Raw genomic sequence first — 24,670 nt, forward strand, 5'->3', positions numbered from 1 at the left:
CTCTTTATCATAGTTGAAGTGAACCAAAATAATGTTTAGCAAAAATAAAGTGAAGATTATGAATGAATGAGAGTTGAGTATAAGCAAGAGTTGGTTGTTAGTTGCCAGAAGCACAGCAGCTCCAGACAAACAATGACACTCAAAACTGTCCTGTTACTAGAGCTAACATTACAGCAACAGCATATCTTGGTTCTGTGAAACACAGAAACAGTTTTCAGGCCTCAGCCTGATTCAGTCCCTCCAGCACTGGAAAGCTTTTCTAATTTTAATGCAGGTCCTAAAGGTCTTGCCTTATCATAACCCTTCTTTTCCCAGTGAGCTTTTCTCTTTTGTAATGTCTCTCAGCCATCTCTCTTTCTACAGTCTTTCTTCAATTGTCCCTCTTACTCACTCTCTCTCCTCCCCCATCAGGAGTGGATACGCCCCATACTGCTGATTGGCTTACTCTCTCTCCTCCCCCATCAGGAGTGGATACGCCCCCTACTGCTGATTGGCTTACTCTCTCTCCTCCCCCATCATGAGTGGATACACCCCATACTGCTGATTGGTTTACTCTCTCTCCTCCCCCATCGGGAGTGGATACGCCCCCTACTGCTGATTGGCTTACTCTCTCTCCTCCCCCATCATGAGTGGATACACCCCATACTGCTGATTGGCTTACTCTCTCTCCTCCCCCATCAGAAGTGGATACGCCCCCTACTGCTGATTGGCTTACTCTCTCTCCTCCCCCATCATGAGTGGATACGCCCCATACTGCTGATTGGCTAATTTTCTTCATGTACTTCATTAAACATCTAGAGGCTTTATTAACCCCAAATTCACAGTACAAACCAACCTGATCTCATGAAAAAACACACTGTAAAAAATTTGTAACACTCCCAAATCAAAAATTTCAATTGACCGATAACATCTAAATTTTTCAATTGGCCCAAGTGAAATTCTGTAAATTCTAAAATTAAATGTACAGATTTTCACTTGGGCCAATTGAAAAATTTAGATGTTATCGGTCAATGGAAATTTTTGATTTGGGAGTGTTACAAATTTTTTACAGTGCAAGTGTTTTACGAGTTAATGCAATTTTGTAGGAATTTGTACGATGTGATTTGCATGGAAATGTACATGTTTAAAAAGTAAGCATGAAGGTTTACCCCCTCAGCACTGGGTCAAGTTTTTCTCTTTCAATGGTGCAATGAAAGATTGTCTATGACAGCATACGGTAGGATTGACATTCTCTACTGATTTGTTAACAGTGAAAGACAAACCACAAACTTTTTTTACTTGAATTTATTTATTCACCACCTTCATATCATAATTAATAATAATAATAAAAAAAAAACAACAACAACAAAAAAAAAAACATTACACAAGCACATATTTTAATCTACAGCATGGCAGGCCTTCTCTGCTACACTCCCTGTCTGGCCAGCCATACTATCAGCCCACCTACAAAGCAAGCAAGCTACACAACACAACACTAGAGCACACCCATTACAATAGAGCAACGCTTCCACACTGTTCATTTGCGTTCATTGTGTCTTTGATTATAATGGGGGTGCTCTAAATTTATTGTTTTGCATCATTCATTTGCAATGTAGCTGAGGTGTATGCTATGAAACACCAACACTGTGAAAAAAAGAAAAAAAAAAAACCTTGGGGATTCACAATACATTCAACCAAAGACACTGCAGTCAGAGAATGTAATTCAGGGGCAAACAGGATATTGTTATATATTTTGCAAGATGATTTTGTTGTTGTTGTTGTTGTTGTTGTTGATATACTGGCATCTTTGTTTTTGAATTTTGGCAAAAACAAAACTGGAAAAAAAAATGGAAAATTCGGTAACACTTTATTGTACACTGTCCTTGTTACATCTTGCATGAACTTATTATATAAATATCAGTAAATTATGCATAATTACATGCAAATAACTGTAAACCAAATCCTATCCATAATGATAACCCTCTAGTTAAGTACATATTGTTTGATATTAATATTACATAGTACTTAATAGTATAATTACACTGTAACAAGAACACTTTAAAATAAAGTGTAACCGAAAATGCTGATGACATTCCAACCCAACATTTTTTCTTCCATACAACACAAAATGGGACATTATACGAAACGTCCAAGCTGCTCTTTTCCATACATGACAATTTATACTCCAAAAAGTAAAAAGCACCATAAAAATTAGTCCATATGTCCATATGTGCTCTGTTCATGAAGCTTTCTGAAGCCATACAGTATGGCAATTTTGTGAGAGCAACACATTTAATATTAATATTCTCTTCTACATCATTGATCCTCATGTGTCATGTGACCAATTGCGACCCAAACGCTTTACATCTATTCAAGCTATTTAATATTGACTTTGTCAACATATTTAAATGTATTGATGTGACCTTATTACCGTTCAGAGGCTTAATAATCGGTTCAATTGATAAAATGCATGTTTTGTTACATAGATTCAGCTTTCCATGTCTTCTGCATCCAAAGCATGGCTCTGGTTCTCCTGGGATACTTTTTGCAAGTTCATTCCTAGACATTGCAAGAGGGTCTGAAGTTTGAATGCAGATAGAGGAGCAAAACAGGCACTTTGCTTCCCTCACTGAAGAATTTGGCATCCCTTCAGTTTGGCTGCAAGAAACAGAGGGCTTACGCTCACATGGAAATAGAAGACAGACCCATGCATGCATGATTTATCGACTTCCGCGATTACTCACATGCTTGGATAACATTAGATGATGGCAATTTTGAAAAATCTGTTTGAAATATTCAACAGGATTGTTTTGCTTTGGCAGACAACCTCAGGCAAAAAAGATCGTGGCCTTTGATTCCTTGTGGCGATTAAGTATTTCCCTTTTTGGCAAAAATTCAACTGAATTTTCTAATGTTCTAGTCTTTCACCTGCAATTATTACAAATTAGCCACTGCTACCTCACCTTTAACTCAGAAGGACTGATTTATCTCAGCCAGTTTCACTCAAAAGGCAAATTGGTCTTGAGTGTTGCAAAAAATGCCAGCAATTCTTCTTCTAAGTTGACTGAACACTAAACCGGAACCTAAATATTTCTCCACAAAGCACACACAAGCACAAAATACACACCATGTGCACAAATAGCAGACACCACAAAACAAAGTCATTACAAATCTCAACAGGCATTTACCAATATCTACAACAATTATAAATTAAAATTGTGCAAATTGCCCCACATAGTATCTGCGATAATCGTCGTCATGATCATCATGTGTTTGATGATCTAAAGAAAATATAAATGTGCATCATTATGCACACAAATGCCACAATATGGGGCATCAGCTGCTCATTGTCATTAAAGGTGAAGTATGTCATTTATACGCCATTATCGGCACTAAACAGAATTGCAAAAATGACTCTTTTCAATATCTAGGGGAAACTCATTCATTAGCATTCTCATTCCTCTTAAATGCAGTTTCTCGACAACTATCATATAATAAAATATTTGCAATAAAAATGTATTTTGTCAGAATACACAGCTTCGTTTGAATGGCCGTCAATGAGGAAAAGAGCTTTTTTCCTTCATAATGATACTGGATCTAACAGAGCAAACTGCTGATCTTAACCAGACAAAACTTGACCCCATGGTTCAGACAGAGAGTCCCACCCCAAACTCAAGGTATTGGTTGAATCAATGTTGTTATGTCCCAGTTGGGCCACTCAAACAAACAGTTTTAGTGGTGTTAATGTCACAGAAATTACACACTTAACCTTATTTCAGTGTCTTGCAGTTGCGTATTTTTATGGCATATCCTTGATCTGAGCATTAAAACATCCTCTGAGTGAGGAATCATTTTGATCGATGTCTTATGTTGGAATTTGTTCAAAATTTTGTCTTTGCTTTCTCGCTCTCGTCCTCTCAGTTCCTCCTACACATCCCGAAGCTCTATGGCAAAGGATTTGAATGCCTATTGGGAGTTGAGAAGTATGCGAGAGAAGAAGCAGTTGCTAACTAACACTGACTCTTGTACATGTCTTGTAGACAGTCATCTCCTCTGACCACTGACGCAGGGGAATCAGATCTGGAATAATACTCCATTAAGGCATTGACCCAGACCCTTTGAAGTCTTCAACATATGGCTGCATTTTGCATGCTTGAGTATACCAAGCATGTTTCCTTGAAGGGAGCACATCATTAATAGTGATTAATAGTGGCACATTCATCTAATGTGTGCATTATGTCCAGTTCACTATACAGAATCTGCTTTAAGCAACGTTCATCTCTGAAGATTGAGTCAGTGACTGATGGATTTGTACTTCACTTACTTTGTTTGGTCAATCTTTAGCCGCGTTTCCACTGTCTGGCCAAACCGTTCTTGCAACTTAACCGTTCCATTCAGTGGTTCCATTCTGTGGTTTCATTTTCCACTGTGGGGCTGATGACAGAGCTCTTTGGAATATAATACAAACATGTCCGTCGCTACCTTGGTAATACAAGAGTTTACAGACGGTATGAGATTTAAATAGCGACCACATTATGGAGAATGATCAGATGTTTCTTTTAATATTATTATCAACTTGTATTTACTTTGCTCAAATGGCGTGCTTGGCAAGCTACAAAGAAACTAGCAGCCAGTCAACAACAAAGTGACCAATCCTGAGTGGCGACGTCACTACATGCATTCTAGCCAACCATGCTGAGAATTCCGGTCTGAGAATCGTGCCGTGTTGAACCAAGCTCAAGTGAAATATAACTGGAACTGTTCCTTACCATTATGTTTAGTATTTTTTGGCCCAACGGTGGAAAAGCGGCTTTTGTGTTTTTGCTTTGATATTGGGGTCTATGACCTACAGAAAAAGGCACATGGGCAATACAGGGCTTGATCAGTCTATATCTATACCTTGCCTTGGCAATTCATTTCTAACAAATCCAAAGATGGTTTTAATGAAACTAAACACAAACAGCTTTACTTGTTACGTGTACCCAAAAGCATAAATTGATTCCAAAATATATGCAAACAAAAATGCTGGTGTGCTGGTTTCACCACAAGGCCTTTTCACTAACTTAACCAGCAGAATGTCCTTCACAAATCAGCTTCACCCGAAATATTTTTGCAGGTGGACAGCATGGTTTTGCTGGTCCACCTGCCCCAAATTAGCATAATCTTGCATGGAAATTTGTGTAGGGTTCCTTCAGTTCAGTCCGAACTCACACACTTTGTAACGCATTAACCGGTTTGCTTAAGTTTCTGATGAGTTCAGTTAAGTGAATCTCTAATTTTCTGTCCATCCAGAGACACTGGTTGTAGATGTTTTTTGCTGAACCGTTGCTGGTTCCATTTGGACCCTGCAGTGCAGATGGGTTTTTTCTACTAAATCATCAACATCACAGACAGCTATATTGTATAACACTAGAGTTAAGACTCTGTTTTCATCAAAGGGTTTGTTAGCATGTACATTTGTGCAAATCTTTGTTAACATATATGTCCACCTTCTGCTTGCCCATGTAACATGAGTTTTCTGCTGAGCTTCAGAGAGGGCAGCGCTCTCACAAACTCACACGGGTGCCAGGGACACACACATACATACGCGCGCCTCTCGCTCCAGCCAGGGCTAAGGGTTCAGGGCCCTCAGCCAGAGGAAGTGAGAGTGGTGTGGGCCATGGGTCTTTCGGTGAGACACCTGGAGTCTACTTCATCTCACAGGTTTCTCTCAGCATTGCCCTGTGGAACGCTACAACACTTTCCTCTGTCCACCACCATTATTTCCTCTGTTATTGAACTGCAGGTGGAGCCATCCTGGGGTGTGGAGGTGAACTGCAGGCATCCCTGCCCAGTACCCATACCGTTTTGGTTGTTGGACACCAACATCTGCTTCTCTTCTGGACTCCCAAGCCGGGAGGTAGTGGTAGCGATATCAGGCAGCCGAGGGAGGTTGGAGGAATGGACCAGGATGCTGCCACTTTTCATCTGAAGGGTCTGGCTGTAAGTGTGGCGGTACTCCTCCTCAATGTCCCTCCCAAGCTTCCAGCGTCTCCATTTCTTCAGAATCTCAGACTGAACCTGACCAATCAAGAAGATGCACAGAATGGAAAGAAAACATTTTTGTGAATCCAGAACTACCTTTGTGAGGTTGTGTACATTAAAGAAAAGAGTTGAACTCACCTCCTTGTTGACGAAGCAATATAAAATTGCTACCAGCAGCCCCTGTGAACATGTCAGAGCATGAATAAGCAAATCATGTACAGTCACCATGAAATCAAAACTGACAATTCTCATTTTTGCTTATTATAAATCCTTGCACATCATAATTTTTTCATTCATGTGCCCTCACTGTCTTTAATCAAAATAACTTCCTCTCCCTCTTGTAGCAACGTGTTTACTGGCGTGAGGACAGGATAACCTGTCACTTGAGATCGCAGCAATAGCAAACCACAACCATCCAATCAATTCCCCATGAATAAAATAATTTTTTCTTGTTTGAGAAGTTTTTCACTTCAAAAGACTATCAGAACTTTCATTTCATGCCGACTTTAAGACACACCTACAAAAAGAAGGTATGGTATAAATGTACAGCCTACTGAAAAGACCAGGGGTATCGCTTAACTACCATAGTATTTTACCATTTTGAAGAATATGGGTAACCAAACAGTTGATGGACCCCATTGACTCCCATCAACTGTTTGAATGTACCGACATACTTCAAAATATCTTCTTATGTGTTCAGCAGATGAAAGAAACTCATACAGGTTTGAAACAATTTGACGGTGAGTAAATGATGACAGAATTTTCATTTTTGAGTGAACTATCCCTTTAATGACCTCATTCAGGTGGTGGAGGAAAAACCTCTTCTAATGAATTGATACATATTTTAATATTTTGTACAAAAGCATGATCTTTTTAAGTCCATGTCATACTAACAATAAACTAAGCTACAAACCACAGGTCGAGGGCAACATTCCTACAAACCCTGACTCTAACCCTACACTTAACCCTAATTTAAACCAGAACTAACAACCACCATAAACCTGCCTGGATTAGCAGTTCAAGCTGTTCTCAAGGTGTAGCTCGACTAGTACAGTAAGATTAGCAATGCTAAGTTCATAGGTTTGATTCCCAGGGAACACACACTGCTAAACGTATATAATGAATGTCCAGCATTTTTTACTGCAAAAACCCAACTAAACATCATGTTCTGTGGTTGTTCATAGTCAAACATTCTGTAATAAAAACAAAGTGCTTTCAAAAATCTATAAAAGTAATAATCAGTCTATTTTGCGAATGAGCTAAACATGACAATATGAAAGAGACTTAGGGTTCAGTTATTGCCATCTGCAGTAAAATATTCAAAAGCCAGTAAGCATGAAGTGTCTGCAGATGGATAAATAACAGTCAAGCTTTATATCCTCTCTCTCTCTTTCTCTGAATCTTTACACATGTGAAAAGTCTCATCAGGGCAATTCCTCCAGGCAGATTATACAAATTCAACGCATTGCAGCTGTGCTCCACTTGAGTGTCATTATCAGTTTGTCAAAGGGTGAGTCAGCCAATTTGTAGCGCCTGCTCTCTCAAAGCAATTAGTCCTGACACAGTAAAATACGCTACAAAATGTCTTTTTTCTTTTCTTTTTCAAAGCTACTGCCCGATCAAGGGACATTTGAATGCATTGCTGATTTGCAGCATATGGGGCTTTCAGGGAGATTTTGGCAAGGTGAAGTGATTTCTCTCTGGCATATCAAGAACATAACAATGTTTAATTTGTTATTACATCTGAGCTTTGAGCTTGTTATCCATCTTTTTGTTGTCCATAATTCATAAATAAATTAAGAGTGCCTCAAATTTCAATTAAATTCCTCATTTTGAATTGAGGTGACAAATAGGGATGTTAACCGATGACCGTTTGACCGATGGTTGACCGTATCAACGTTAACCGATCAAAGTTGTCGGTAGTCGGTTAAAAAAAAAAAAGTGATCTCTAAATTAGGCTATTATAGACAGTGGACTACACGCTACTACAGTTAGCCATCTCATTCCAAGATCTTTTTGTGTGAAGTGAACAAATCCCTCACACTCAATTTTTCATAACTCGCCTGTTTGTACTTAATAAACCAATAAAAACATTTGGCGCGAGGTCACAGCGTTTGGGTTCGCGCGCTAACAAGGTTTGCTAAAAGTAAAGGCTACAGGCTAAAACACTCGAGGTTAGAGCCAGGGCAGACGACAGGATGAAGCGTGCAAAGAAAAGTAGTGTGTGAGACCATTTCACCAAAAAGAATGACACAGATGGAAGTTGCAACTTGTGTGATACAGTGCTTAAATACAGTAGTAGCACATCATCTATGATGTAAGGTGATGATGATCATCATCTTTCTTTATTATTGTTAGCACTACCTCAAACTAAAGCGGCGTCTCTTCGGAGCTGTCGTTTTCTTAAATGAGCCGCGGCAATGTTACAAATGAGCTTCTAACGCTAGACAAACGCCTTTATTTTCAACGCGATCACCTTGTACCCAAACCATTTAGAAACTAAGGAGCCATTTGTCCTCCGATTACATACAAGCTCCTCGGCGCCGCGTTTGCGGGACTCATGTTTCGCGCTGTAGGGGATTTAAAAAAAGTGACGTGTGTGTGAGCGAGCGGGAGGCAGAGCGGCAGAGAGATGCGACAGAGTTGCGAAATTGCAGGCGCGGCTCGAAATGGCTGTTATTTCAAATAGCGTAGCATATTTTAAACTAATCGGTTAACCGGTTTCAACCGGCTAATGAGGCTCGGTGGTCGGTCAAGACATTTTTTTGTTTTCGCCATCCCTAGTGACAAACAAGATACAGAATTGTAAGATAAATAACATATTAAAGGGGAACATGGCAACTCTAGCCATTTCTTTACTTTATCTGAATGAAATACATACATCTCTTGTGTTTGCTTGCGTGCCTGCGATAAACCCTCTGCGTGCCAGTGTTGGCACGCGTGCCTTGGGTTGCCGACCCCTGGCATAGTGGATGTTTTGTTCCCATAGCATCAACTCATGATGCAGTGTAGAGTTCCACTTAGAAAGGTAACGTCTCAGGTTACAACTGTATTCCTGGTTCCATGAGAAGGGGAGATACTGCATCACTTTGCCATACTTTCGGGCATTCATTACATTTTACATTTAGTCATTTAGCAGACGCTTTTATCCAAAGCGACTTACAAATTAGGACTAAATAAAGCGAGTCATCATGAAGAGGCAAAAACAACAACAACGCAAGAAGTGCTCAGAATACAAAGTTCAGGCATTATTCAGAGTAGCATAAGTCTGATAAGTGATGTTTCAAAGGTATTTTTTTTTTTTTTTTTATGAGGTTAAGTGCTCACGGAAGAGATGGGTTTTCAGCTGTTTTTTGAATGTTGCCAGTGATTCTGCATTCCGGATGAGGCCGGGGAGAGCGTTCCACCAGCATGGAGCTGTGAATGAGAATGTTCTGGAAAGTGATTTTGTGGCTCTCTGTGATGGAACCACGAGACGTCGCTCGTTGATCGATCGTAGGCGTCTGGTAGGGATGTAGACTCGTAGGAGTGAGTGAAAATAGTAGGGAGCTGAGCCTGTGATAGATCTGTAAGCAAGCGTCAATGCCTTGAATTTGATGCGAGCAGCGAGAGGTAGCCAGTGCAGAGAGATGAACAGAGGAGTGACGTGGGCCCTCTTGGGCTTGTTGAAGACAAGACGAGCTGCAGCATTTTGGATCATCTGTAGAGGTTTTGTTGCACATGCTGGAAGTCCGGCCAAAAGAGCATTACAGTAGTCAAGCCTAGAGATGACCAGGGCCTGGACGAGAAGTTGTGTTGCATGCTCAGTTAGGAAAGGCCTGATCTTCCTGATGTTGTGCAGTGCAAACCTGCATGATCGAGCTGTCTTTGAAATGTGATCTGTGAAGGACAGCTGGTCATCAAGCGTTACTCCGAGATTTCTGACCGACCTTGATGGGGTGATTGATGATGACTCTAGCTGGATGGTAAAGTCGTGTTGTATAGACGGATTGGCAGGGAGGATGAGAAGCTCAGTCTTTGCCAGGTTGAGCTGCAGGTGATGTTCCTTCATCCATGTGGAGATGTCCATGTGGCATTCCTGTACATCTTCCTTCAAACAAAGCTGTTGATGTTCTTTCTAGCCGTCCTAATATACTTGAACAGCGCAGATGTAACATCACATGACTGCAGTAGCCAATCAAGATTGAAGCACGCAACACATGCTTCAGACACCGGCTCACGAGCAGCGTTCCCGTAGCATCAACTCATGATGCAGTCTCGTTCCCCTTCTCAGGGAACCATGGTTACAGTCGTAACCTGAGACGGTTTACTATCTAATACTAATAAGCCTACTACATAATAACTACAATTTTCAGTAGGTTTTCTAAAAATGTAATTATTCACATATGATCATTTGTATATTTTTGTTATATTTAATAGATTAATAAATTGGTTCATGGTGAAAGAGAATGCTCTACTCAGCATATTATATAATCAATACATTAAATTTGGTGTCAATATTTATTTCTATAAAGTTACCTGAAAATAGTATTTGTTGGGCTAAATTGCTCTGTTGTGTGGCTATGTTGAATTGATTTGAATTGAATGCAATTCAGTCAATTCATAGTCCTGTCATTCCACTGAAAATGCACAAAATGAAAGGAAGAGTGATGGTGTATTAAGGTTTTCTGACCTGGAAGGAGTTAAAGAAGAGGTCAGTGAAGAGCTTTGTGATGCGCAGGGGTAGAGCACCATGTGAGGTAGACTCGTCAGTAACGAACGAAAACAGGACCGAATGGATCCCCAGTAACGGAATCAGAGTGAGGGTGGACTTAGCAAGCCTGAAAAGGAGAGAAAAAAGAAAGATACACAGGTCATCCAGAAACAAACACACAATGTTGTGCAAATGCTTAATGAGACAGTTCACTCAAAAATACAAATTCTGTCATCACTTACTCACCCTCATATTGTTCCCTCATATTGACTTTCTTTCTGTTGTTTTTAAGAATAAATGTTTTATACAAGGGTTTTTCCTAATGGGGGTTCATGAGGGAACTGCAGAGTTGGTGAAAAGCTAATAATTAAACAATGTGAAATTAAAATAGATAAACATTCTAATTATTAGAATCATGAAATATATATATTTTTCAGGACAACTGTAATTTACAACAGTAGTAATATTACTTTTTATAAAAGAGGTCAAACAATATAACAATAATATGCCTTATTTATGTGCAACCCTATATATAAATAATTTGTATAAAAAAAAAAAAAAAAAACTTACACCATGTCTACATTAGATGCAAGCAGCGTGAGGCAATACGAAAAAGCTAATACAATAAATTATAATCATTGATGCTGTCTACACTGGATGCAGCGTGAAACGACATGACACATTTATGCACTACTTCTGTCAAGAAGGACAAATGGACTTGCAACTGTCGCTTTGTTGCATCCAGTGTAGAGTCTCCGGTGTGGACACGGTGTTGCTAAAAAAGATTCAATATTTTATCTGTTTACTTGCATGTCATGTTACCATTATTCAACATCAGAGAACAATGAACATATGAATGCAAGACTGAAAATCCCTCGGCTATATGCTGCAGGTCTCACATCTTGATCACGTTTGCATGCAAATTATTAAAATATGGTGGATATTGTGCATCAACACAATTGAAGGAGATTTGAGATTTTCAGCATTTAACTAACTTAAATTTCAAGCTGTTCCTCTGAAGCAAAAGGTTTGGAATAAGTGTGAATAAATAATTCCAGACATTCCACTTTTGGGTGAACTAACCCTTATAAATGCAGGACACCCACCGGAACTTGTAGTCAGTATATCTCATTTGGTGCGCCCTCAGTTTGGACACGAGGATCTTGATGATGTGTATGAATATGAAGAAGTTAATCTGAACAGAGAAGAAAACATCATAATGCCCATGTTAAGACCATTATGTCATATTAGCAGGACAAAACTGACACAACAGTTCCCTCACAGCGCAACAAATGACTCAAGACTCAAGACTGGGCTGGCAAGAAGAGTGGGGGAAGGAAGTCAGCAATGCTTGGGAGAGTCTGGAAATAGCAGTCGAACAGTCCAGCCCTATGATAATTCAAACATAGGAATTCCTGCCCACTACACTTCAACAGTTACGTAGAAACATCAATGCACATTGCTTACTGCTCATCTGCACTTCACAGCCAATGTGAGCATTATGGATGCCGGACAATTTTACACAGTATTGCGCCTTTCCTCGCAATCATGTGGAAATAAGACACTGGGGTAGGGGAGAGCCATTCTTTGAAATCATAGCTGTAGACTCTAAAACATATTACGTGTAGTCGCCTCCTGATTTACTGAGGGTCGACATTATATGGCAATATGCTTTGTGCATAATGGAAATGACTTCAATTTTGAATGTTGTGTTTAATGCTAAAGCAAATGCAATGTAATTGGGTGTGACGGTGTGAGCATAAATGGAAACTGCAGGGCATAAAACAGCATATTTAACCTTCCTGTGTTCCTTCTGTTATGTAAAATAATACAGTCAAGCCTGAGTCACAGTAATATCGTTAATATCATAATTCTTTCTATGAATATGGAATATGGGCAAAATTCTGAATTTAAGATATAGCCTCTTTTCAGGCCATGAATGTGAATTTGAATTAAAATGGCCACAGGATTTTGAATTTGACTGACAGGACAGGACTTTTAGAACTAAATTGCATTAGTTTTGTGATTATATTGCTTTTAACATAGACTAATCATGCCTATTTAAGGAGCCCCTGGCCTAAAGGGACATGGTGGTGGAAAAAATACATTTCTAAGCTTTTGTGTTCTCTCACAAAACTTTTGCATTCCAAGAAACTTTCTGAATGCAAAATTGCCTCCCTGGGCAATGCAGACATTAGTAAAAGAACACAAAAACATTGACATAATTTGTCCTCGCATCTCATCGATTTTTTCCTTCACCATGTCCCTTTAGGGGCTCTGTACCTATTTGTTCCCTAATACATATATTATTTGGTAACCCTTTACAATAAGGTTTCATTTGTTAACATTAGTTAGTTAACATGAACTAACAATACTTCTAAAGAGTTTATTAATCTTAGTACATGTTAATTTGTAAAATGTATTATTAAAATCAACATTTATATCTGTTAATATTACATTATAACAATGAACAGTAATATTTTTAGCAACTAATGTTAACAATAATCATTAACATCATTGTCATTGTTAATGCTAACGATGGTTAGTAAATAATAGGTACTTTATTGTAAAGTGCTCTTAAATTTGTTAAACGGAATCTTAAGCATGTGCAAGAACCATTGAGGTTTGTTCTCGTGTTTCAAGCAAGTATGGTTGAGTTCTATGTTAGAACTATGCTAAACAACGTTTATATGTGACTAAAAACTCAATTAAATCTGTCCTACATATATATAGTTATCATGTCTCTTCAGAAGACTTGGATTGAGCCACTCGATTCCTATGGATTTATTTTATGATCTCTTCATGAACTTTTTGAAGTGAAGTTTTGGGTGAACAGACTTTCAATGGAGGGACAGAAATCTCTCAGATTTCATTAAATATATGAATTTGTCTTCCAAAGATGAACAAAAGTCTGGAATGACATGGGGGTGAATAATTGATTACAGAATTTTCTTTTTAGGTAAATTAACCCGTTCATTTTGCTGTACAGTGCCACAAAATATCCACCATGTTGTTTTTGGATAACTTTATGAAAACTAAATACTTACAAAAAAATACATAAAATTCTTATAAAAATGATGATGTTAAATTATTGCAGTAAATACAAAGGTGGCCATTCAAAATTCTTGCTGCAAATGTTGTGTTCTATAAGGGTCATTCTACAGAAACGTCCACTTTTGGTATGGCAAGATGTCTTAAAATTGATTTCTTTTTCTAACATTTAAACTTACACCACATTATTAGACTACCCTTTGACTTAAGGTTTGACATAAATGACAGCTTAATGATTTTTTATATTTTTTGTACATTTATTTAAAGACCGCATGTACTATTTTTTTTTTTTTTTTTTTGTCACTGGTGTTACCTTACTTCTTTGGCAATATTAAAGTTTTTATGAAATATTATTTCAATTTTTTTTCAGCACACGTAGACAGAATTACCGAAATAATAATAATAATGCAGCAAATAAGGAGATTATGTTTTATTTATTTTAATCAGGTTTGTTAAAAGTGTGCTTGAATGAGGTTAGTTCATCTATTTGCTATAACAATGAACATATTTGAAAACCAGTTAAAATCAAGTAATGATGCAATCCTTTAAATCTTAACTTTTGAGTGTAGCAGAATTAAATGGATGTAACATTATTACTATGTCACATGTGACATTGTATTTAATGTGACAGAACAAAAAGACAGTAACACCAGTGACACAATGAATCACCAATGGCATGCATAAGACCAAAGATCATTATTCTTCAACTATAATTAAGTAGATGAGACTAAATTGTTACATTTGGCATATAATCTAAATGAATAGCTTTGAATAAAGTTTATCTATAAATGGGAGTCACTGGTGTTACTCCAGTGACAATTTTCATGAAAAATTCATTTTACAAAATGGCTGCTGCAAGGTAACAAACCACATGTTGTCAATCATGGTATACTAACTAAATTAAGTAGTTTAATCCATTTGCATTCTAGTTTTTTTACAATTACCTAACAGTAAAGTAGGTCATACCAGTGACTTCAACTAAAAGCTTCATATGAAATCATGAGATAAATGAGAAGATTTCTGCTAACTGAAAAGAGACAGTGGATCTACCATGGGCTTTTCTTCATAGATATTCAGGAAAATGGAAGAAGGAAGTCAAGTGATGTCATCAGTGTGATTTTTATTTCAAAATAAGATATTTTTGTTTAACGGTAACACCAGTGACACAACTCCAGGGGACCACTACTTTCATTATAAATTTTAAAAAATTTATTCTGCATTTTTTTATACATATCATTTGCATAATATATTTGATAGTTATGTATACATTATTGTATTTTAAATGGTGTACAAATCTGTTATTTTATGACCTTCATTATAATGTATATTTATTTGCAACAATTACAGTATCTCACAAAAGTGAGTACACCCCTCACATTTCAGCAAACATTTTACAGTAGTATATCTTCTCAAGGGACAATACTATAGAAATGAAACTTGGATATATTTTAGAGTAGTCAGTGTGCTGCTTGTATAGCAGTTTATACACTGAACAAAATTATAAACGCAACACTTTTGTTTTTGCCCCCATTTTTCATGAGCTGAACTCAAAGATCTAAGACTTTTTCTATGTACACAAAATGCCTATTTCTCTCAAATCTGTGTTAGTGAGCACTTCTCCTTTGCCGAGATAATCCATCCACCTCACAGGTGTGGCATATAAAGATGCTGATTAGACAGCATGATTATTGCACAGGTGTGCCTTATGCTGTAATGGGTGGGAGGGTGGGGGTGGGGGTGTCCAGGTCCAGGTCCAGGTCCAGGGGGGTTTGATTGACCCTTGCAAGGCCTGTTCCAAGTGGAATCCGTCTTGATAAACCTCTGTATGACCCTGGCCTGTACTGTAACTCAGTTTCAGGGTGTTACCAATCTTGCCATGTTGAACATCCAGTGGTCAGTGTCAGAGAATTGTACTCAAAGCACAAATTTTAACTGCTCTAATACAAGATACACAAATTTGTATGGTCCTTTCAAGCAGACAAAAACATGAAAATGATGAATAGGACATGTGGCTTTGCATGGTTAAACGACGTACAGCTATTATCACTTAGGGTGTACTCACTTTTGTTGCCAGCTATTTTGACAATAATGGCTGTATGTTGAGTTATTTTCAGAGGACAGTAAATATATACTGCTATACAAGCAGCACATTGACTACTCTAAAATATATCCAAGTTTCATTTCTATAGTATTGTCCCTTGAGAAGATATACTAAAATGTTTGCTGAAATATGAGGGGTGTACTCACTTTTGTGAGATACTGTATATTGACACCAATAATAACAAAATTCCTGTTGTAAGAACACCTAATGAGGTTGATGGACGCCACACTGCATTGTATTGGTAACATTCCAGTTGAAGATAATGAGGAAATTACGAGGTCTTTCATTGCTCCCTTCAGCAAGTGCATTCCAAAATGGTTACATTATGACACGCAAGTGCCCTGCCCTTCGAAGTGAGTAGTGAATAGGGATGCTCACTTCCGATTGTAATTCGCCCACAACCGGAACCATTCCTTACCGTTCTTAGAACCATCCGACCTGACGGTCGAAAATCGTCTTTTGAGTCTCAAGTCTTGTCTGGGCTAAAAGTCTAGCTAAAAAACAGCTAATACTGATTAATCGTGTTTTGTGTTGTACCATATTCATTCTTCATAATTAGTGGTATTGCAACTGTGTGTGGTCATCACTCTGCAATTACACTAATACAACTTGGTTTAGTACTACACACTTTTTTATTGCATTATGTATAAATCTGCCAGCCCTTTTCTTTTTAAACATTGGGTCACTGAAGTTGTAAAAAACATGCATTTCTGAGTGGAAAAGAATATTCAATGACGAGAAATATATGAGAAGCTTATCCATTGATTGACTGATTGATTGATTGATTGGGATTTGTGACATAAGCAGATGTGGAGCAATTCAATATTTAAATGATGTTTAAATGATGTTAAATGATTACAAAAACAACATAAAAGAGCCGTGTTGGTAATATTGTGTGTGTGCAGGTCCTGAATCCATTCCCCCTCTTTCCTTCTACTTTCCTGTCCGATCTCCAGATAATCAAGGCAAAAAAGCAATTTTGGTTTCATGTTGACTTCAAGGGTGGAGGTAAAGTAGCATTACAGGAGGTGAAGTGTCATTAACAGTGCTCTGGATGTGGGAGACTCAGACTGATAAGTACAGCTAAGAGAGGCTGAAGAGGGACATGAACGAGTCTCTCACTCACCAACACGGCCAGCAGGATGGGAGAGCGAATAATCCACCAGTACTCCATGTGAATATTCTGCATCCAGCATCTGATCAACAACAAGAGATACAAATACATCACAGTAAATGAGCAAATGAGGCCTACTTGTGTTCATCATATATACTCAACACACACAAAATCATCACTTATAATGAACACTTACTGGACTGAGGCAACTTAGGGTTACTTGATTATACACATATGTTAACATGTGAGTATCAAATATGATGCATCAGGCTTTTGCGGATTATTTATAAATCTTTTGTCTGAAGTTTCAATAAACTGTTCCATAAAAAAAAGAAAAAGGGTCAGACTTTACAGGGTTGATATAATCTAAATGTATAACGGTTTAGGTTACACTTTATTTTAAGGTGTCATTGTTACAGCGTAATTACACAAAGTACTGAATCATATTAATTAAAGGCACACGATGCAACTTTTTTGTTCAAAATTAACACTATTTAAATCCTTATTTCAAAATGTTTTTTTTTTTTTTTTTTTTTTTTTTGTGTGTGCCTTACCCTGATTCACTATGGTAAGCCTATTTTATATGTTTATATTTTAGACCTAGCTGTAAGGTTTTCATGGGAAACTGTGTACATGCGTCACTCGTCCGTGTGGGTCTCGTCATATCCGTATATAGACAAAAGTTTCTCCGGCTACTTTGACAAGTATACGGTGTGGGAGTGGTTAGATGTCACAATGAGCGAGAGAGTTTACATACATGGAGCAGCTAAATCTCCAACCTCCGGGGAATCCCCGGTTTTAAAAAAACATTGACGAACAGAGGAGAGTCTGCTAGCAAAAAGAGAACGTGACAGAGGCTCTTGCAGACAGTTTGGTTTAGGGTTTGTTGCTTAAAATTATGCATAATTTACTCTTATTGCTATATAAGTACATGTAATGTGTAACAAGGACACTGTAAAATACCACGTTTTAATATAGCCAGAATTAAAGTACATTTAATGCCACTGAAGAAAATATTATCTAGAAAGGAATACTAGATTACTTTTTACTGGATACTGCACATGTACTGTATAATGCTTAATATTTAAAAAGCTAGTAAAAACACAGCCCATTATTTACTGTGCTAATTTGTTGTCATATGACTCCATCGTGCATATTTGTGAGACCATTAAGTTATCACTTTAATGTAAATCCATTTTGATTGTTTTTACACTCCAATTTTGTGTAATTATTTTTTTTGGCAGTTCTATTAAATAGTGCATAAAGAACAAGATGTTTACAGTTGTGGCTCATATTACTTCTGGTTCATTCATCACACTAGAAATTGAATCATTGTTTTATATTGCATACTGCATATTTTGACAAATACAGTTTCAATGCATACCGGAAATCTGCAAATTGAAAATACAGCATTATCTCAATATCTGGAGTGATAGTGTGCAAAAAACGTGACAGATGACATGCTGTCTGATGAGAGAGGAAGCGATGTGCAGCTTATCAACAGGAAAGAGTGATTCTTTTATCTGCCCAATACAGCAGGATGGACGGGGTGATGAGTGTGAGAGAGTATAACCTTTCCTCAACCCCAGCAGAGCATGACACATTCAAGATATACTGTACAACCTACACGGCTTATATCAGTCACTGTGCCTGCTGGTGAGGTATAAAATAAGTATAGGAAAGCGAATAAAAAACACTTAACTGAATGTTTATTGCAATTGAATGGAAATATATTATATTTTAAATGTATTAAACCCAATTAGCTGAACTTTAAAAGGTTTTTGGACCCACTTAAGTAGGACTTGAGTACATATTTATATGTGATTTCAAAATTAACTTAATTAAAGTTTACTGCTGAATGTACTGACAATCATTTATAGTAGACTAAAATATACTATATTCTATTGAAACTTGAATGTCATGTATTTAAATATATCTGTAACTACACATTTATAATGATGAAGGTGCAATTTACATTTAAAATATATTAACTTTAAAGGGTTAGGTTAGGGTTTACTTTTATGATGGATGGATGCACTTTTTTGGGCTTCAAAAACTGCAAAGTGCATTTAAATTTCATATTTGAAATCGCCAATGAAATCTGACAACAACTGACTCATACATTTAGTTTCTAAACGCTCAAATCATGACAAAAAAATATCTTTTTTTTCAGGCTGGACCTATTTTTTACAGTCTATGGGCTGGACCTAACTTTTTCAGGCTCGGCAGATGCAGTGTATTAAATGACTTTACTAATCAGCGATTGGCTCTTTTATTTAGAAGGCAGGTCTTATTCCGCCATATTGTGCGTTAGACTTTCTCCCATTCATAGTAATACGTGTGCACCATCTTTGTATATCTAAAGTTTTTGGTTCTACTTACATTTGATGTAAAGCAATGTAACCTATGGGAATTATGTAATGCAGTCAGGTTTTAAAATATGGATGAAATAGATACTATTATATATGTAACATCCACATACCCAAAGAGTCATTAATTTAAATGTACATCTTGAAAGCCCTTTCAAGAATAACAGCGGCTAAATGAATGATTTACAGTACAAGATTTTACAACGCACCGTGCAAATTTAAGGACAATGCAATGCATTGTTAGCTGCTACACTACAGGCAAAACCCAAAAGACTGGAGTGGATGTTGCAGGTACATAAAAGTGCTCAATACTCATCTATCATATAGAAGCTGAATATCTGCATAGCATCAGAGCTTTTGACATCTGGATTAAAGGTAGCTTGTGTTCACAATTTATGTATTTGATTTGTTATAAAACAAACGCTACAGTGACAGAGTACTGTTGTCTGCCAACTCTCTAACCGCAAAAAACACACTGACTGCTTCGCGAGCGCTGGCTTTCATCAGTCCGCCCGACGCAAACACACTCATCCCATGTGGCTCCAGTGAACTTACTCTTCATTCTCGTACAAGTACTTCACAATCACCCACGGCAGCACGAATATCAGAGGGGCGCCTGAAGGAGAAAGAGAGAGAGAGCTAGTGAGATGAGGCATAAACCATCTGCCGTGCTCTGTATGAGGAAACTCTTCAACCCTGTTAATGAGGTCACGGCGTAAAAGCTTTGAACCTCTCACCCCAGCCAATGCACAGGTAGATGCCAAAGTAATTTCTCTCTGTCAAGACTGTGACGACCAGAAGGCTGTGGAGGTAGATGCCCTCCACCAGCAGCCAGTAGCTGTTAGCAAGTATGCTGTATTGCATCATCACCACAGCAACTCTGCAGCCGACCGCCGTCTGAAACACATACACGTTGACGTGTTTTTGGGTCACTGACAGCTTTAGGCTAAATTTTAACCTGCCGCCTCTGTTCAGTAAACAGGTATTTAAGCCATATCTATACAAACATGCATTTCAAGGAATATTCCCGGTCATTCCTGGTCATGGACGGCATTTTAGCATGGACAATGATTTACACTAAAGAGTTTAAAAGCAGAAAGCAGAAGCTGTTTATTAAAGCACTTCCATGAAATCTTCATTACATTAAATGTACAGTATATACAGCATGTTAACATTAGTTAACACAATAGCTATCACAAACTAACAACGAACAAATATTTTACAGCACAACAATTTCTATGTTAGTGTTTCATTTTTACCAAGAATAATGTTCTATATGCTGAATGTAGTTAATATATTAGTAATAATTCTTCAGTTAATTTTAGGGACACTAATTCTAACAAATTGCATTAAATCTATCCTTTAAAAGTAGAATGGTGCTTTTAGTACTTTTTTCTATAAAATATCCGACAGGAAAAGAAAGCTCTCCTAGTTGAAGAATTCACAACATGCCGTCCATAGACATTAAATTGTAAATAACCATGAATATTTCTTTAAAGTAATTACAGTTGAGGATAGCATTATTGACACCCCTGGTAAATATGAACAAAGATGGCTGTACAAAACAATCTGCACTGTTTATTCTTTTGATCTTAAAAAATAAAAAAATCTAACCTTTCATTGAAGTAAAAGAATTGAAAGTGGGGGGGAAATCACATTATGAAATAAATGTTTTTTCTCCAAAACACCTTGGTCACAATTATTGCCACCCATTAATATTGACATTTTTAGCACACCAGGGTGACTAGGAACATTAAATTGTCCAGCCATGACTTCTTGTTCCACAGGAGTTTAAATATGAGGAAAAACAAAGGCCAAATTCCCTTAATCATCCGTCACAATGAGTAAACCAAAGAAAATAGTTCTGATGTGTTGCAAAAGATTGTTGAGCTTCACAAAATAGAAAGTGACTGTAAGAAAATAGATAAAGCATTGAAAATGGCCATTTCCACCATAATTAAGAAGTTCCAATCAACTAAAGATGTTACGAATCTGCCAGGAAGTGGACGTGTGTCTATATTGTCTTAATGCACGGCGAGGAGGAAAGTTTGAGTGGCCAAAGACTCTCCATGGATCACAGATGGAGAATTGCAGAGATTAGTTGAGTCTTGGGGTCTTAAAGCCTTTTAACAAAATACAATGAATAACCACTACACAACCACATGTTGTTTGGGAGGGTTTCAAGAAAAATCCTCCTCAATCATCCAAAAAGAAATTCCAGCATATTCAGTGGTCAGACACGACTGGAACTTTAAAAGGTTCTGTGGTCAGATGAAACTAAACTAGATGAGTTTGGCGCAATAAAAAGTACCCCATGCAATATGCCGCTGGATCTTTAATGTTGTGGGCCTTTTTTTTTTTTTTTTTGCTGGAGGTCCTGGACATCTTGTTCAGATACATATCATGTATTCTAGCAAATACCACCAGATAAACAATCCTTCTAGCCTCTGCTAGAAATCTTATTATGGATCGTGATTGGATCTTCCATCAAACATCAAAATCAACACAAAAATGTGTCACTGAGCACAAAATGAAGCTTCTGCCATGACCATCCCAGTCCGCTGACCTGAACCCTAGAGAAAACTGAAGAGAAGAAGCGCCAACATGGATCTGGGAATCTGAAGGATCTGGAGAGATTCTGTATGGAGGAATGGTCTCTGATCTCTTGTCAGGTGTTCTCCAAACTCATCAGGCATTATAGGAGAAGACTCAGAGCTGGTATCTTGGCAAAAGGAGATTGCAAAAAGTATTTAATAAAAGGGTGCCAATAATTACGGCCAACATGTTTTGGAGAAAAACATTTGTTTCATAATGTGATTTACCCCCCACTTTAAACTTTTTTTTTTTTACTTCAATGAAAGGTTAGATTTTTGCAATTTTTTTTAATGAAAGATCAAAAGGATAAACAATGCAGATTTATTTTTTACAGCCATCTTTGATCATATTTACCAGGGGTGCCAATAATTCTGACCATAACTGTCCAATAGGCATAGGACTATTAAAAATGTCCATGAATCCAGAGATATACACTACTGTTCAAAGGTTTGGGTTAGTTTTTTTTAAAAGTTTTTTTATGAAATTTATACTTTTATTTAACAAGGATGCATTACATTTTCAAGACTTTCATCTTTCATGACACTTAATTAGATGTTAATTCCAATTCAAAGGAAAATGTATTTTAGTTTAAATTTATATTAGTTAAACCTTTAGTATAACTTTATAGTGCTTTTTGAGCATTTTGAAAAAAAATTATCACGGTTTTCACGACAATATAAAGCAGCACAACTGTTTTCAACACTGATAATAATCAGCAGAAGAGACTAAAACATTGAAAAATGTTTGAACGGCAGTGTATTATTATCATTTCATAACAAATCATAAAGAAAGACAGCAGGTTATTAGACCTCGTTTTTAACCAGCCACTCCACCTCCAGTTCAGTGGTGATGTCCTGACCAACATGGAAGGCATCAGGCCTTTCCAACATGGCATCTTTGATGAGGATAGAAGAGGCTCGCAGGATAAAGGAGGCAAACAAGTTCATGTGGATGTTGTTTCTCATGCAGTGCAGCTTCCTGCAGGGACCAAAGAGCAATGATTGAAAAGTCAGAAAGCTGTTCACTGTTCACACAAAGAAAACCAACTCCTTAACCATAAACGCTTTCAAAGATGCAAAAACTGATGCAAAAACACGTTTTCAATTTAAAATGTAAGCAGAAGGAATAGATGACTTGAATGTTACCTAAAGGCCACAAGGATGCCCAACGCCAGCACCAGCGCCCCGAGAGACAGAGAATATCCAACGGTGTACATGGTCCGAAACTGACTGAGGATCCGTCCGTAGTGTTGCTGCACGCAGACATACAAATACATCTGATCAGACAACGACGCAAATGCACAGTTTATTAAATGCACTCAAATGATTAAAGGGATAGTTCACTTTGAAATTAATTTTTTAATATGTTTTAGCTTACCTCAAGGGCATCCAAGATGTAGGTGTCTTTGTTTCCGCAGTAGTTTCAATTTTGATATTTTTAGGTCAAACCGTTCTTGTCTGTCAGTCATATAATGCAGGTCGATGGTCACTGTCTCAAAACACAAGCACAGAGTCCAAATTAAAACAATTCCCCATCGTCCAAATGAAACAATTCCCCATCATAAGTACACATTGATGGCCTAAGACACGAAACGAGCGGTTTGTGTGAGAAAACGAACAGTATTTATAGCGTTTTTACCTCTTATACACAGCCACGTCCAAGTGATCTGATCTGACGTGTACGCAGACTGGTGCATAGATATATACACTAGATGTCGCCTTGTCTACAGCAGTTCATTGGAACGAATGTCTTTAAGGCGACATCTAGTGTATATATCTATGCACCAGTCTGCGTACACGTCAGATCAGATCACTTGGACGTAAATACTGTTCGTTTTCTCACACAAACCGCTCGTTTCGTGTCTTAGGCCATCAATGTGTACTTATGATGGGGAATTGTTTCATTTGGACGATGGGGAATTGTTTTAATTTGGACTCTGTGCTTGTGTTTTGAGACAGTGACCATAGACCTGCATTATATGACTGACAGACAAGAACGGTTTGACCTAAAAATATCAAAATTGAAACTACTGCGGAAACAAAGACACCTACATCTTGGATGCCCTTGAGGTAAGCTAAAACATATCAAAAATTAATTTCAAAGTGAACTATCCCTTTAATATTAGGAGCATGCAGGTTCAATTATTTGTTGATAATATGTCTATGTTTATACAGTATGATCGCAGTTCACACAGCATCAGAATTTAGTTGTCAGATCTGTATTTGAGTCTTTAATACGGTTACGTTCACACACAGTTCAGTTATTTACGGGTGTTTCAATCACATTCTATAACCCGTATTTCAGGACTCACAGACGCATTCCCCGAAAACCCGCAATGTGTGAACGGAGCTGGACTGGACAACTAGTTAGTGACTAAATCTAAAAAGACATTTTGGTAACACTTTACAATGGGGTTTCATTTGTTAACATTTGTATCAGTTAACCACTGTAAAAAGTGATCAGTTGACTTAACTTCAAAAAGTGAGGAAAACCGTTGCCTTAAAATTATTAAGTAATAAACCTCATGTGTAATTGAAAAAAATAAGTTATGTGAACTTGACAATTCCATATAACTTTTTTTTTCTTTTCAATTACACATGAAGTTTATTTGCTTTATAATTTTAAGGCAATGGGTTTTCTCACTTTTTTTAATGACTTTTAATGAAAAATAATAAAGCATTATTAATCTTAGTTAAATGTTAATTTCAACATTAACTAATGCATTGTTAAAATCTGACGTTGTA

The 24,670-nt window shown here is 37.4% G+C and overlaps 1 protein-coding gene across 3 annotated transcripts in view; it reads right to left on the bottom strand.

Moving 5' to 3' along the window:
• Window positions 1-5,672: 5,672 nt before the first annotated feature.
• Window positions 5,673-24,670, bottom strand: part of gcgra (glucagon receptor a) — a 70,003-nt gene continuing 51,005 nt past the window's right edge. For 2 of the 3 annotated variants that reach the window (XM_084407188.1, XM_084407189.1), the window contains exons 6-14: window positions 23,072-23,178; window positions 22,736-22,904; window positions 20,069-20,228; window positions 19,887-19,947; window positions 16,975-17,044; window positions 11,803-11,891; window positions 10,676-10,823; window positions 6,142-6,183; window positions 5,673-6,039 (exon numbers count right to left, since the gene is read on the bottom strand). In XM_084407188.1, coding sequence (XP_084263314.1) covers window positions 5,677-6,039; window positions 6,142-6,183; window positions 10,676-10,823; window positions 11,803-11,891; window positions 16,975-17,044; window positions 19,887-19,947; window positions 20,069-20,228; window positions 22,736-22,904; window positions 23,072-23,178 — 1,209 coding nt within the window. In that variant the 3' untranslated portion in view covers window positions 5,673-5,676. The remainder of the gene's footprint in view (window positions 6,040-6,141; window positions 6,184-10,675; window positions 10,824-11,802; window positions 11,892-16,974; window positions 17,045-19,886; window positions 19,948-20,068; window positions 20,229-22,735; window positions 22,905-23,071; window positions 23,179-24,670) is intronic. The other variant, XM_084407190.1, reaches the window with a different exon arrangement.

This window comes from Rutilus rutilus (genome assembly GCF_951802725.1).
Source record: "Rutilus rutilus genome assembly, chromosome: 1".
NCBI classification, from domain to species: Eukaryota; Metazoa; Chordata; class Actinopteri; order Cypriniformes; family Leuciscidae; genus Rutilus; species Rutilus rutilus.